At 38.1% G+C, this 16146-nt stretch overlaps 1 protein-coding gene across 1 annotated transcript in view; it reads right to left on the reverse strand.

Annotated features, from left to right (window-relative positions):
- RXFP1 (relaxin family peptide receptor 1) overlaps nt 1-16146 on the reverse strand; it is a 123180-nt gene that overhangs the window by 9596 nt on the left and 97438 nt on the right. Inside the window, exons 13-15 of the mRNA XM_017859715.1 lie at nt 11478-11549; nt 5722-5793; nt 4469-4540 (exon numbers count right to left, since the gene is read on the reverse strand). Coding sequence (XP_017715204.1) covers nt 4469-4540; nt 5722-5793; nt 11478-11549 — 216 coding nt within the window. The remainder of the gene's footprint in view (nt 1-4468; nt 4541-5721; nt 5794-11477; nt 11550-16146) is intronic.

Here is a 16146-nt window from a genome sequence, read left to right on the forward strand (position 1 = left end):
AAAAAAAAAAAAAAAAAAAAAAGAACTAGCATGTGATCCAGAAATCCCATTCCTGAGAATCTATTCAAAGAAAAGAAAATCATATCAAAGACATATCTGCACCCCCATGTTTATTGCAGCACTGATATAGAAGCTAAAAAGAAAGTATTTAGGCAGTTAGTGAGGGTAAGAGAGTCCTCAGTAAGCTTTCTCTTTTAATAAAAAGCAGCCCTCAAATAATTTCTTTTCTAACAAAGAGCATCCTGAAAAATCAAGCTGCAGACATAGAAAAGCAAGCTATAAGCCTGCACAGGTGAATGCTGGCAGCTGTGCCAATAGGAAAATGCTACCTGGGGGCCAAGTATGTTCAACATGGAGGCTCCATCTTTCCTTTTCTTTGTCAACCACTTGTACAGTAAAGAAGCAGACAACATGGTGCCAGCCAGGTAGAGAACCCATCTGCATAATGAAAGATTAGGGTGGGGCAGCCAGCTTCTTTGCATGCTATGCAAATGGCACAACTGGTCCAAGCAATCTTTTTGGCCCTATGTAAATCAAACATGGCCTCCTCAAACTACTGCATAAAACCCTGTGCATTTCACTACAGAATTGGAAGACCTATTCAGGAGCCCCCCTCTCTCTGCAGGAGAGAGAGCTTTTCTCTTTGTCTCCCCTATTAAACCTCTGCTCTTAACCTCACTTCTTGTGTGTCCACGTCCTTAATTTCTTTGTCATGAGGCAACAAACCTCAGGAATTACCCCATACAAACAATGCTACTTAAGCACTATTCACAATAGCCAAGATATGGAATCAACCCAGGTGTTGATGAACAGATGAATGGATAAAAAAATGTGGTAGATATACACAATGGAATATTCAGTTTTAAAAAAAGAATGAAATTCTGTCATTGTGGCAACAAGGAGGGAAATGGAGGACATTACATTAAGTGGAATAAACCAGGAATAATGTTAAACACCTCATGTTCTCATTCATATATGGAAGCTAAAAATATTGATCTTACATAAGTAAAAGTAGAACAGAGGATACTACAGGCTGGGGAGAGTAAGGAGAAGGAAGAGACAAGAGATTTATTAAAGAATTCAAAGTTACAACTAGAAAGGAGAATAAGTTCTCATCTTCTATATCATGGTAGGATATCTATAGTTAACAATAATGTGTGGTTTCAAATAGCTAGAAGAAGGATATTGAATGTTCTGAACACAAAGAAATGACAAACGTTTGAGAAGATGGATATGCGAATTATCCTTTATCCTGATCTGATCACTATACATTGTATGTACCAAAACATCACTATGTACCCCACGAAGATGTGCAATTATTATGTCAATTAATAAAAATAACAAAATAATATTAAAGATTTTAAACATGAAAGTACCACAGTAAAAGAAAAAATAAGGCCGGGCGCGGTGGCTCAAGCCTGTAATCCCAGCACTTTGGGAGGCCGAGACGGGCGGATCACGAGGTCAGAAGATCGAGACCATCCTGGCTAACATGGTGAAACCCCGTCTCTACTAAAAAATACAAAAAAACTAGCCGGGAGCGTTGGCGGGCGCCTGTAGTCCCAGCTACTCGGGAGGCTGAGGCAGGAGAATGGCGTAAACCCGGGAGGCGGAGCTTGCAGTGAGCTGAGATCCGGCCACTGCACTCCAGCCCGGGCGACAGAGTGAGACTCCGTCTCAAAAAAAAAAAAAAAGAAAAAATAAAAGAAGTTATGTTATCTGTAACTACTTGCTAACATGCCTATCTCTCACACGATTTTGGTACAGAACAAAGGGGTCAATAAATGTTTGTTGAGTGACTTCTTTCATCAATAGAGAGACTTTCCTTGTTGATAAATATGCCATGTGAATAATTTATAATTACTACTGTGTTACCACCAACACCAACACCCTTTATTGAGCATTTCTTAAGTATCAGAAATAAGTTCTCAAATGAATTCTGTGAGGTAAGTGTTAGCATCATTATAGGAAGAGATGAATCTTTAATGGAGGCAAGTTATTTCCTAGGAAATTTTCTACTAAATATGCAAATTGAACTTCAAATTAGATCTATTTGCCTATAAAGCCATGTGTTCTGCCAAAAAGTATAAATGATATTTAGTGTATAAAGAGCTATAGTAAGAAAAGATAAAAACTTGATTACAATTTGTCCTGTCAAGTTCAAGGTCAATTGCTGATATTTCCATTTGGTTATATCCATTTATTCTGTAAACCATGAAGGACAGGAGAGCAGAACATGAGGAAAGAAGGAGTGTTGATTGGTATTTTACTTTGCTTTATGTGTCTTAGGCTGAAGTTTTACTTTTATCCACAAAATTATAGTAACTCTTTGTTTGCTACTTTGGCTGCCCAGCACTCAATCACTCTTCTGATAATAGTGTTCTGATTTCCTTTGAGAGAATTACTTCTCCCTTTCTGAGAAGTTATGGTGGGACCTTCAGTGGAGGTAATCCCTAGCCCAGAGTAGGTAAGTGCCCTAGACGTGATCAAGTAGATTCTCTCTTCTGGAACTCTGAATCTGATTGAATGACACTGGGATGGGTAATTCCAGTGGCTATAAATTATTCCTCAGATTTTGTGTTATAACATTTTCTTCCAATAAATTCTGTTATGTTTAATTTAGTCAGATTGCTTTATGTTGCGTACAAGCAAGGAATCTTTTATGAGCCATCTTTCTGAGGAATTATGGAAAACAAAAACAGTGTTCTGTGTTAGACTTAAAATACAAGCAAGATTACAGAGTTGATGGTAGCTGACGTTTTCTAAATTATTGAAAATTAATTTCTGTGTCATGGATCATTCTAATAACTGCTATAAAATTGCATTCAATTAAAAAATGCTCCTAAAGCATGTAATCACAGGTAAAACCAGACATACTCTTTGAAGAAAAGATTTTTCAAAGTTTACCATCTCATCCATGAACGCTTGCTTGAATCACGCCCTGACATTTGGGGACATTTTCATTGAGAAAGATTTCTTCCTAACTACCTTCATTTGCAGCATTGATTTATTTGTAATTATTTTATATTGCTTATATAAATTCCTTCCTCTTCATCTGGTAGCACTTGTACCATGTGATATAGTTTGGATATTTGTCTACTCCAAATCTCATGTCAAAAGTTGATTCTCAGTGTTGGAGGTGGGGCCCAGTAGGAGGTGTTTGGGTCATGGGGTAGATCCCTCATGAATGGTGTGGTGTCCTTCCTGCAGTAATAAGTGAGTTCTCCTATTATTTCACATGAGATCTGATTGTTAAAAAGAGCTGGCACCTCCTCTTCTCTCTCTGGCTATCTCTCTCGCCATTTGACACACCTACTCCCTCTTTGTCCTCTGCCATGATTAAAAGCTTTCCTGATGACCTCACCAAAATTAGAGGTTGGTGCCATGCTTCTCTTAACAACTTGCAGAACTGTGAGCCAAAATAAACTCTTCTTTATAAACCACCCAGCCTCAGATATTCCTTTATAGTAATGCAAAATGGACTAACATACCCTATACACAAATTACTAGCTCATTAGGCAAACATCAATATCTGTGAACGGTTGTTAGAACTGAGGAGAACTTCTTACAAGACCAAGTAGATTCCCCTCACACTCATGTTTCCTGAGATTCAAAAAATCTCCTATGAGATTCTACCAGACTGTGGAAAACTAAAATCATCTCACCCAATATCAAAGGTTTAAGAGTTTTAATTATTGTTTAGACATGTCTCAGTCCATTTGGCTGCTGTAACAACAATACCATAGACTGAATGACTTAGACAATAAATGTTTATTTCTCACAGTTCTGGAGGCTGGGAAGGCAAAGATCAATGTGCCAGCAGATTCAGTGTCTGGTAGGGGACCACATGTTTCATAGATGGCCATCTTCTTTCTCTGTGTTCAGAAGGTGGAGGGGCAAGGGTGGTCTCCAGAGTCTCTCTTTTTTTTTTTTTTTTTTGAGACGGAGTCTCACTCTGTCACCTGGCCTGGAGTGCAGTGGCGCGATCTTGGCTCACTGCAACATCTGCCTCCAGGGGTCAAGCGATTCTCCTGCCTCAGCCTCCCGAGTAGCTGGAATCACCACCACGCCTGGCTAATTTTTGTATTTTTAGTAGAGATGAGGTTTCACCATGTTGACCAGACTGGTCTTGAACTCTTGACCTCAGGTGACCCACCCGCCTCAGTTTCCCAAAGTGCTGGGATTAGAGGCATGAGCCATGGGCCTGGACCAGAGTCTCTTTTATAAGGGCACTAATCCCACTCACAAAGGCTCTGTTCTCATGACCTAGTCACCTCCCAAAGTCCCTACCTCCTTGTACCATTGCATTGGGGTTAGGATATCAATATATAAATTTTGGAGGAACACAAACATTCAGTTTATAGTTGGCAAATTAGTGGAAAATATTAATAGATTGGATGTATTATCATAACACACATGGAAACAAATGTTAAAATCAAGATGAAAAACAATAAAAATATCTACTTACATGTGAGAGAGATTCATAAGAGGTCTAAACATCCTTTGTTGGATATTTGAAATTTCAATCCCTTCTAGGCTGCTAAAAATATCAAATTAATAATCAAAGAACATGTGTTATACATGGTTTAATAAATTGAGTTTTCATGAAGGACAATTTAATAAAATGCTTTAGTTAACACTTATTCTGAACAAAATAATTATACTCAGCCCACCCACTTCCCCAAATCATCCTCCTTCTGATTGTGTGATTTATACACATATTGTCTTCCTTATTTGATTTTTTTTTTAGATCCTCACAGATCATGGCACAATGCTTTGTGCATTTTAACTGCTCAATAAATATGTGTGGAATAAATGCACAAGCATTCTCTTTTATACAATATTACAACAGCAGAGATGTTTTACATCCTTGAAAATTTCCTAGTAATTTTTAATTAATAAATTTTTTTCTAATAAAATGTCATTTTACTGAGGGAACACTCAAATTAAATGAACTGAAGCTTACCTTTTTTAAAAAATTTTTTTGAGACAAGGTCTTCCTCTGTTGCAGAGGCTAGAGTGTGGTGGTATGAACATGGCTTACTGCAGCCTCAACCTCCCAGCTCAAGCAATGTCCCCACCTCAGCCTCCCAAGTAGCTAGGACCACAGGTGCATGCCACCACACTCAACCAATTTGCTTATTTTTATTTTTTTGTAGAGGCAGGGTCTCCCTATGTTGCCCAGATTATTCTTGAACTCCTGGTCTCAAGCAATCCTCCTACCTCGGACTCCCAAAGTGCTGAGTTTACAGGTGTGAGCCACTATACTCAGCCAGCCCTGAGGCTTTTCTTTAAAGGCAGTTCTTCGACTCTAACAGAATTTTTGTCTTTTTTTGTGTCTGGGTACAAGTAAGGATTTATATAATCTAGAATATTCCATCTTGGGGTAAAAATGCCTATAATAAATTATAAAATACCCAGTGTTAAGAGAGTGAATATGCACAGATGTCTTTGAAGGGTCAAAGCAAACAAATCAGCATAAGCTCCTAGTGACATATAAAAATATAAAATAATTCATAATTATTTTTAAATTTACAAATATAGAAGATAAAACTAATAGTTGTCTGTTTATAGTGCAGCAAGCACTCATATGCTTTTGTAGAGCTAAACTAATGTCTTGGAAATAAAGCTTATGATTTGAAAGAAATATATAAAAATATACATTGTTAGTATTTAAAAAACAGTTTTATCATAAAACTATCCCCGTATGTGAATACTTACAGAGACTTGAGTTTGACAAGATAATCAAATTGGTTTGCTTGAATTTTCTGGATTGGATTATAGGAAAGATTCCTGTTTTTTTTAAAAAAAGCAGCAATAGGTCATTTCTAAAAACCACATGAGTAAAGCAAGTGAATCTGTTTATTTTGGGTTACTTTTAAATATTTATGAACAAAAGTATACTATAACTCACACTGGATTAAAGACTTAAACTGTAAAACTATAAAATGACTAGAAGGAAACATAGGTGGAAAGCCCCAGGACATTAACCTGGGTGATGATTTTTTTGGATATTGCCCCAAAAATATGGGCAACAAAAGTGAAATAGATGAATGGGATTACATAAAACTAAAAAGCCTCTGCACAGCTAAGGAAACAATCAACAGAGTGAAGAGACAACCTGTGTAACGGGGGACCATATTTGCAAGTCATATATCTGGTAAATGGTTAATATCCAAAATGTGTAAGGAACTCAGATAACTCAGCAAGAAAACAAATAAGCTGGTTAAAAATTAGGGAAAAGGCTTGAATAGACATTTTTCAAAAGAAGACATATAAATGACTAACAGGTATATGAAAAAATGCTCAACATCTCTAATCAACAGAGAAATGCAAACTGAAACCACAGTGAAATATTACCTCACACCTTTTAGCATAATTTTTATGAAAAAGATGAAAGACAAGTGCTGAGGATGATTTGAAGAAAAGGTTGCCCTTGCATACCGGTGGTGGGAATATAAATTAGTACAACCATTATAGAAAATAGTGTGGGGTTTCCTCAAAAATCAAAAATTGAACTACCACATGATCCAGAAACTCTGCTACTGGATATATTTCCAAAGGAAATAAAATCAGTATATTAAAGAGATTTCTGTACTCCCATATTCATTGCAACATTATTCATAATAGCCAAGGTATGGATTCAACCCAGGTGTCCATCAAAGGATGACTTGATAAAAAAAAAAATGTATACATACACAATAGAATACTACTCAGCCTTAAAAAAATCAGAAAATCCTGTCATTTGCAACAATATGAATGAATCTAGAGGACATTATGCTACATGAAATAAGTCAGGCATAGAAAGACAATTACCACAAGATCTCATTCATACGTGGAATCTAAAAAAGTTGAACTCATGGAAATAGAGAGTAGAATGTGGTTACCAGAGGCAGGTGGGTAAGGATTGGAATCTACTGGTCAAAAGGTACAAAAATTTCAGTTAGAAAGGAGGAATAAGTTCAAGACATCTATTTTGTAATATGCTGATTATAGCTAATAACAATGTATTGTATGCTTGAAAATTGCTAAGAGAGTAGATGTTAAATGTTCTCACCACAAAAAATAAATATGTGAGATGATGTACACGTTAATTAGCCCAATTTAGGCATTCCACAATGTATACATATTTCAAAACATCATGTTGTACTGATAAATATATACAATTTTTCTTCATCAATGAAATAAAGAGATAGCAATAGCACTGGCCTCACGGTGTTGATTGTACATTTAAGTGAATTAATTAAGATAAAACACTTAGAACAGTACCCAGCTTGTGGTAAATACTCTGTGATTATGAGAGTGATAGAGTGAGAGCTAATAAAATACGGGCATGAAGGCGGAGCTGTCAAGAAAGGGCTGCCACCAGAGAAGAGGTAGTGGACCCAGAAAGAGCCGTACCTATTTCCCATTTTGCCTAAGATCAGATATGGTTTAAATAAAATGAAATGAAATAATCTCATTTAGTCAAAATTTGAATTAATGGAATTATATATCATATCTTTTACATATTCTTTTTTTTTTTTTTTTTTTTTGAGGGGAGTCTTGCTCTGTCGGCCCAGGGTGGGAGTGCCAATGGCGGAATCTCAAGGGCTCACTTGCAAGCTCCCGCCTCCCGCGGGTTCCCGCCATTCTCCTTGGCTTCCAGCCTCCCGGGGAGTAAGCTGGGGAACTACAGGCGGGCCCGCCACCCTCGCTCGGCTAGTTTTTGTATTTTTAGTAGAGACGGGGTTTCACTGTGTTTCACCAGGGATCGGTTCTCGATCTCCTGACCTTGTGAATCCGCCCGTTTCTTCGGCTCCCAAGTGTGGGATTACAGGCCTTGAGCCACCGCGGCCCGGCCTTACACATAAATCTTAAGTCATGAAACATGAAATGAGAAGTAGACTTCAAAGGGGAATTTATTTTTTATCTATTTATTTATTTATTTATTATTTATTTATTTTTTATTTATTTATTTTTTGAGACGGAGGTCTCCACTCTGTCGGCCAGGGGCTGGGGAATGACAGGCTGGAAGGTGCAGTGGCGGATCTCAGGCTCACTTGCAAGCTACCGCCTCCGGGTTCACGGCCATTCTCCTGCCCTCAGCCTCCCGGAGGTAGACTGGACTACAGGCGCCCGCCCACCTCGCTGGGGCTAGTTTTTGTATTTTTGGGTAGAACGGGGTTCACTGTGTTCGCCCAGGAGGGTCTCGATCTCCTGACCTTGGTGATCCGCCCCGTCTCGCCTTCCCAAAGTGCTGGATTACAGGCTTGAGCCACCAGCGCCCGCTTTCAATAAATCTTTAGTCATGGAAACATGGAAAATGAGAAGTAGATTCAAAGGGGTTTATTTATTTATTTTATTTATTTATTTTTTTTTATTGATTGATTGATTGTGATTGATTGATTAGGACGGAGTCTCACTCTGTCGCCCGGGCTGGAATGGCAACAGGCTGGAGTTGCAGTGGGCCGATCTCAGCTCACTGCAAGCTCCGCCTCCCGGGGTCAAACGCCTTCTTCCTGCCTCAGCCTCCCGAAGTAGCTGGGACTACAGGCGGGCCCGCCACCTCCCCGGGCTAGTTTTTGTATTTTTAGTAGAGGACGGGGGGGTTTCACTGGTTAGGGCCAGGATGGTCTCGATCTCCCGGACCTCGTGATCCCGCCTGTAGTGCTGGGATTACAGGCTTGAGCCACCGCGCCCGGCCGGGAATTTATTTTTATACTTTAAGTTTTTAGAGTGGGGACTTGCTATGTTGCTCAGGCTGTACTTGAACTCCTGGGCTCAAGGGATCCTCCTGCCTCAGCTTCTCAAGTCACTGGGACTACAAGCACCTGCCTTCTTAAAGAGAACTGAAAGCTAAATTTAAATGGAGAAAATTTCAGAATCTTTGAAAAACAACACCTTGAAACAAGAATCACTGATTAAAGGAAACTTCTCAGGAAAATTTCTCTTTTTAAAATATTTAGACTGGGTGTGGTGGCTCATGTCTGTAATCCCAGCATTTTGGGAGGCCGAGGTGGGAGAATGGCATGAGCCTTGAAGTCCAATACAAGCAGCCTGGGCAACATAATGAGACCCCTATCTCTACAAAAATGAAATTAAAAAAGAAAAGAAAGAATAAATAAACAAAAATATTTACTGAAGATTAGACCATAAGTTACATGGGGGATGGAAGGAACTTCTCGGGCAGCCATGGTTACAGAAAGAAGGAAAGAGAGAAAGAATGACAATGACCAATGGGTTGTATAAAAAAAATGAAGTGGACTCAGCAAACTCGAAATGAAAGGAAACTACCTCACATAATAAAGGATGCATATGAAAACCCACACTCAATGGTAAAAGACCAAAAGCTTTCCCCTAAGAGCAGGAACAAGACAAGGATGCCTGCTTTCACCACTTTCATTCAACATAATATTGGATGTCCTAATCAGAACAATTAGGCAAGAAAAATAAATGAAAGGCAGGCATCCAAATTGTAAAAGAAGAAAAAAATTATCTCTGTTTACAGATAATGTAATCTTATATGTAGAATATCCAAAAGATTTAACTAAAAAGAAATCCACTTGAACTAAAACATGCATCAACATTGCTGGGTACAAAATTAACACACAAAAATCAGTTGTGTTTCTATACGCAATGAATAATCACAAAAGGAAAATTAGGAAAAGAATTCCATTTACAATAGCATCAAAAGAATAATATACTTAAATAAACTTAATCCAAAGAGGTGAAAGATAAATACCCTTGCAACTGTGAAACACTGCTGAAAGAAAATAAGGAAGACACCAATGAAGGGAAAGATATGCTATGTTCACAGATCAGAAGACTTAATATTAAGATGTCAGTATTGCTCAAAGTGAGCTACAGATTCAAGGCAATCTGCCAAAATCCCACTGCCTTTTTTTTTTTTTTTTTTTTTTTTGTGCAGAAATATAAAAATCCATCCTAAAATTCATATGGAAAACGCAGGGAGCCCAAATAGACAAACAATCTTGAAAAAAGAAGAACAAAATTGGAGATTTCACACTATTTAATTTCAAAACATACTACAAAGCTATAGCCATCAGTGTGGTACTGGCTGAAATGCATACATGTAGACTAATGGAATAGAATAGAGAGCTCAGGAATAAACCCACAGATACATGATCAAATGATTTTCAGCAAGGGCGCCAAGGACATTCAATGGGGAAAAAGTAGTCTTTTCAATACATTGTGTTGACAAAACTGGACATCCACATGCAAAAGAATGAAGTTGGATCCTTACCTTACACCATGTACATAAGTGAACTCAAAATGGATTTAAGACCTAAATGGTAAAGCTAAAAACTACAAGACTCTTAGAAGAAATCATACAGGAAAAGCTTCATGACATTGGTATCATTTTGGATATGACACCAAAAGCATAAGTAACAAAAGAAGAAATTTAAAAATTAGACTATATATAAATTAAAAACTTTTGCGCATCAAAGGACACCATAATAGAGTGAAAAGGCAGCCCATGCAACGGGAGACAATATTTGCAAATCATGTATCTGAAAAGAAGTTAACATCCAGAATATATAACTCCAACAATCTAACAGCTACAGAAAAAGTGAACAATCCAATTGAAAAATGAGTGAATGACTTGAATAGATTTTTCTGCAAGAAGATATCCAAATGGCCAATAAGCACATGAAAAGTTACTCAACATCACTAATCACTGGGAACCACAAAACAAAACCATGGTGAGATACCATTTCACATCCATTAGCATGCTTATTTTCAAAAAAACAGAAAATACCAAGTGTTGGGAAGGATGTGGAGAAATGGGAACCCTAGTGTACTACTAGTGGAAATGTAAAATGGTTAAACTCATATGGAAAACAGAATGAAACATACATTAAAAATAAAATGACAGAAATATATGAAACAGCAATTCTACTTTTGACAGTAGATACCTAAAAATTGAAAGCAGGGTCAACAGATATTTGTACACCCAGGTTCATAGCAACATTATCCACAATAGCCAAAAGATGGAAGCAACTCAAATGTCCATTAATGGGTGAATAGATAAACACTGCAATATATATACACAATGAAATATTGTTCAGTCTTAAGAAGGAAGAAAATTCATTTCTGCTACAACAGAAATGAAACTTGAAGATGGTATGTTAAGTAGAATAGACCTGTCACAAAAAGATAAATATTCCATGATTTCACTTCTATGAGGTATCTAGAATAGTCAAAGTCACACAGACACAAAGTAGAATAGTGGTAGCCAAGGGATGGGGGAAGGGTGAGTGGGAAGTTAGTGTTTAGTGGCTAGAGTTTCAGTTTTGCAACTTGAAAAACTTTTGGAGGTAGATGGTGGTGATGGTTGTGCAGCAATGTGAATGTAGCTAATGCTACTCAACTACACACTTAAAAACACTTAATTTTATGTTATGCATATTTGACCACAATTTAAAAAATAATACAATAAAGAAATGAGGTGGCAAAATTAACATTAGTCTTACAATTGTGACAGCTCCTTCAGGTCCTTGAATATAAGCGGTGGAAGATTTTCAATCTTATTACTTCCTAAATCCCTGGAGAAATAATTGCAAATATGTGATACTATTTTCTTAAGACTTTATTCACTGTTCTGAAATTCATTAGGAAACCACTATACAACTTTTCAACAACGCCATTGGTGAGTTATATTAATCACCAGAAGTCTAAAACTTTAAAAAAGGAGCAAAGTAGGAAAATATAAAAATATTTTTTCCCATTTCATCATCCCCTGGAAGACAAATACTTGATGGTATTTGATCTTGGGTTTTTTTTTTTTTTGGTTGAGATGGAGTATCGCTCTGTCACCTAGGCTGGAGTGTAGTGGTGTGATCTTGGCATGCCTCAACCTCCATCTCCCGGGTTCAAGCGATTCTCCTGCCTCAGCCTCCCGAGTAGCTGAAATTACAAGTGCGTGCCACTATGCCTGGCTAATTTTTGTATTTTTAGTAGAGATGGGGTGTCACTATGTTGGCTAGGTTGGTCTCGAACTCCTGACCTTGTGATCCAACCGCCTCAGCCTCCCAAAGTGCTGGGATTACAGGCGTGAGCCACCATGCCCAGCCTGATCTGGTTTAAATCAATCACATTTTCTAATTCTTTTAATTTCTGTGTTGTGCCCCTTCTTCCTTTGTTCTCTTTTTCTGTGTTAGAACAGATATATGGTTTGTGGTCTTAATTTTTGTCTTCTGCTTAGGATTGTTATGATTACTATGGAAGTGTATTATTTCAAGTTCAAGTTTCTTTCACAGCTGATATATACAGGATCTCATATTATCCTGGGGTAGGGTACTTTGCATGTCATCTTGTGTGTGTGTAGAGGGCCTGCTTAACATGGTATGACCTCGTAGCTTAGTCCTAAAAAGGTGTTTGACAGCAGCACCTTTCATGGTAGCTTTGACAGTGGCAGCTCTCATGTGAAAGGACTCAAGATTCTTTTATACAAGGTAAAGTTTCAATAGACTTGAGCTCTGTAAGGTGATCAAGAGATACTAAGGGAAAGTCTAACCTTTTCTTCTATTCATCTCCAAATCATATTTGTTGCCACTGGGATAGGTAGGAGAATGAATAGATGTATTTGTTATATATGCTGGTTTGCTTATAAGGCAAAAGCTAGATTTTTGACCTCGAAGGGTAGGACAATTTTAGACTGAGTTTTTAAAACTAAAAATAAGTGGCTAATATAATGTGATAAATATTATAAATGTCTTTGCTGTAAACTGAACCTGGAGACTATTGTTGTTATTTACATATTTATTGGTGAATTGTCAACAAAGATAGATTGTTCTGATTAGACAACTGAAGGAATTATTCTAAAATTCCATCTCTTTCATAAAGAGTTGGAATCTCCTTCAATAGCTTACTGTACCTTAGGAGATGAAATCAAAACTGCATTGTGTGACAGTAACAGCCTTTAATTAATTATTTAATTAATTAATTAATTTGAGACAGGGTCTGCCTCTGTCGCCCAGGCTGGAGTGCAGTGGCACAAATGGCTCACTGCAACCTCCACCTCCTGGGCTTAAGCCATGCTCCCCCCTCAGCCTCCTGAGTAGCTGGGACTACAGCCATATGCTACCATGCCCAGCTAATCTTTGTATTTTTGATAGAGGCTGGGTTTCTTCATGTCTCCCAGGCTGGTCTCAAACTCCTGGGCACAAGCGATCCTCCCGTCTCAGCCTCCCAAAGTGCTGGGATTACAGGTGTGAGCCACTGCACCCGGCCATAATGAACCTTTAAATATTCAAATGTCTTGCCATTGACTATGTTTCCAGTCTCCTTGCCTACCACTTTCTACCCAAAGTAACTTTTCACCATGGCCCAAATGCACTTCAGTATTTTAATCCCCATACTCTTCTTTCCCTCCTTGTGATCTCATATTCATCCTTCTAGACTTTATTCAAACATCATTTCTCTGTTGAACCTCTGAGCCCAGGGAGGTGAAGTGTTTTGTCCTTTATTCTCCTATACATTCCTCTTGCATACTTCTACTATAGCACATATAACACATATAGCACATATAACATCGTACTACAACTGTTTCTGTACATACGTGTACCCTTTCTGAAACATCTGAGTTCTTTGAGTACAAGAACGGTATCTATTCATCTGCGCTACCCAGTGCCTAGCTCAGCTTTGGACTAGCTATTCTCTCCATCCCCAGTTAGAAGACTATGAACAGACTGAGTCTATCTGCTTCATCTTTAGTAAAAGTGGGGCACAATTTCAGTTCCTTGTTTAGGAAGCCAAGTAAAATACTGATCATATTAGTAAAGCAATGTGCAAAACAGATTTAAAATGGTGCACTGGAATATTAAAATTCCAAATGTCATGTTCAACAATTACTGGTGGGAGTGTGGGTTTTTGTTATCAGAGCAAATCCCGGCATACAGTTCTAACAGCATGAATCATGTAATGGGATAGCGTTGGCCCAGATCCCAAGTGACATTTGAAAGGGCCATTTTCTCAGCTCAAGTTTAGGAAAGTTAGGCTAAACTTAATTGGAGTCAAGGTCCATTTCTGAATGAACTCAGGAAACACCTTGTAAACTAGAGTAGTTGACTTTAAAAGCTCAAATTAACTCAACCATGTGGCAAAGATTTTCTGTCACTTAAAGCTACTTAAAGTCCTCTGTGACAAGTGAATCTTCACTCTTTGTTCTCATTAACTCTGTTGGTGTGATGGAGCCTGGAGGGGCACAGAGTGTAGTTCAACCCTCTCTCAAAAGGACAGTTTAGATATAGACTCATCCAATGAAAGCCATCGACTCTTAGAAAACATGCCATTTTTGTCCTGGTGAATCTGATTTTTCAGGCAAGTGTTTAATATGGGATTAGGTGTATTGAAGTCCACCTAACAATTAGCAAGACAAATTATTGGCCTTGGTTACCCTCTGCAGTTTGTATTATTCTTTCCCTTACTTCTGAACCTGGATTGGCATTGGTTATGCACTAAGCTCTTTGAGTTCATGTTCACTGCCAGTTATTGATATATAAAATTGCCACCATGAAGGCTAGGATTTGAAGAAACTATCCCTTGATATTCAGGTGTGATTTCAAGTAGATGAAACAAGAAAAAATATATAGTTAGTATCCCTTGACTAATGTGTGTTCTAATGTCTAGATAATACTTTGGATCATCCAGCTGCATCTTCCCCTACTATTGAGACTACTTTCCTATGTGCTGATGATATGGGTCAGTTGTCATGTACCAGAAGTTGCTACAACAGATGGTTGGTTCTATTTGTTTTTGAGATTTTCCTGCACATTTTGTGAATGATTGGTACTGACCACCAAAAAATGCTTCAGGCTACAGATAAAATGTTGGGTTTTCAATGGCTCGTTCCCTGATGTTTTGGGGCAGAACGCAGGATTGTTACCTGAGAAATGTTCCAACTCCTGGCAGTATATTCCCTCTACCTGGCATAAGGAAAAATACATTGTAACTTCTTGAGTGCTCAGGTAAGGTGTCCTGGTGTTATTTTCATAACATTCTAATTGTATTCTTTAATTTTTATGGAAAAGTTTTAATAAATCAATGTTCTATCTAGCTAATTGTCAAAACATGTAGCTGTGTCCACATTCAGGTTCTTTCCAGAAAACAGATACTACCTAGGCACAGTGGCTTATATCTGTAATACCAATACTATGGGAAGCTGAGGTGGGAGGATTGCTTAAGGCCAGGATTTCCAGGCCAGCCTGAGCAACACAGAGAGACCCTGTCTCTACAAAAAATAAAAAAATTGGCTGGGCATGGTGATGTGCTGTAGTCCTAGCTACACAGGAGGCTGAGGTGGGAGGATCACTTGAGCCCAAGGAGTTCGAGGTTACAGTGAGCTATGATTGTACCACTGCACTTCATTTTGGGCAACAGAGCGACACCCTGGCACTAGAAAAAAGCAAACAAAAAATGAAAAGAAAAAAAAGAAAATTGACACTAAAATATAAAAAAATGGTCTGAAGGATAAGCACTTCATTCACTGTTCTACATCTATTTTATTCTGAAAATCAACTACAATGTGCTTAGACCACAGGATTTGGTTCATCACAGAATTGTTATATTGTCCTTTGGAATTACATCATCGGCATTAAAAGGGGGCATTATAAAAATAATTTCTCTCTTCCATTATTATAGGTAGGAATATTATCCACAGTAGTATCTAATTTCTTTATGGATCCAAGATTTTCCTTTGGTTTCAGATCAGCAAAGTGGTGTCTTCTAATCTTACGGTCCCGGAATCCTAATCCTTTAGGAAACATAATAACAAATTTCCTAGCCTGGCCAGCATGGTGAAACCCCATCTTTACTACAAATACAAAAATTAGCTGGGCATGGTGTGATGTGCCTGTCCAGCTACTCGGGAGGCTGAGGCAGGATATTCACTTTCACCTGGGAGGCGGAGGTTGCAGTGAGCCGAGATTGCGCCACTGTACTCCAGCCTGGGCGACAGAGTGAGACCCTGTCTCAAAACAAACAAAACAAAAAACAAAAACAAAACAAAACAAAAAAATCTACAAATTTACTGTCCTTCTTTAGGAGTGGACCAGAGTGGTGTAGAATGTATTTTATTTATTAATTTTTTACTGGCTTTATTATTTCTTTACAGCTGTGTTTCCTGTAACCCACTTTCCTCAA

This window comes from Rhinopithecus bieti, unplaced genomic scaffold, assembly GCF_001698545.2.
Source record: "Rhinopithecus bieti isolate Rb0 unplaced genomic scaffold, ASM169854v2 scaffold_50922, whole genome shotgun sequence".
NCBI lineage: Eukaryota > Metazoa > Chordata > Mammalia > Primates > Cercopithecidae > Rhinopithecus > Rhinopithecus bieti.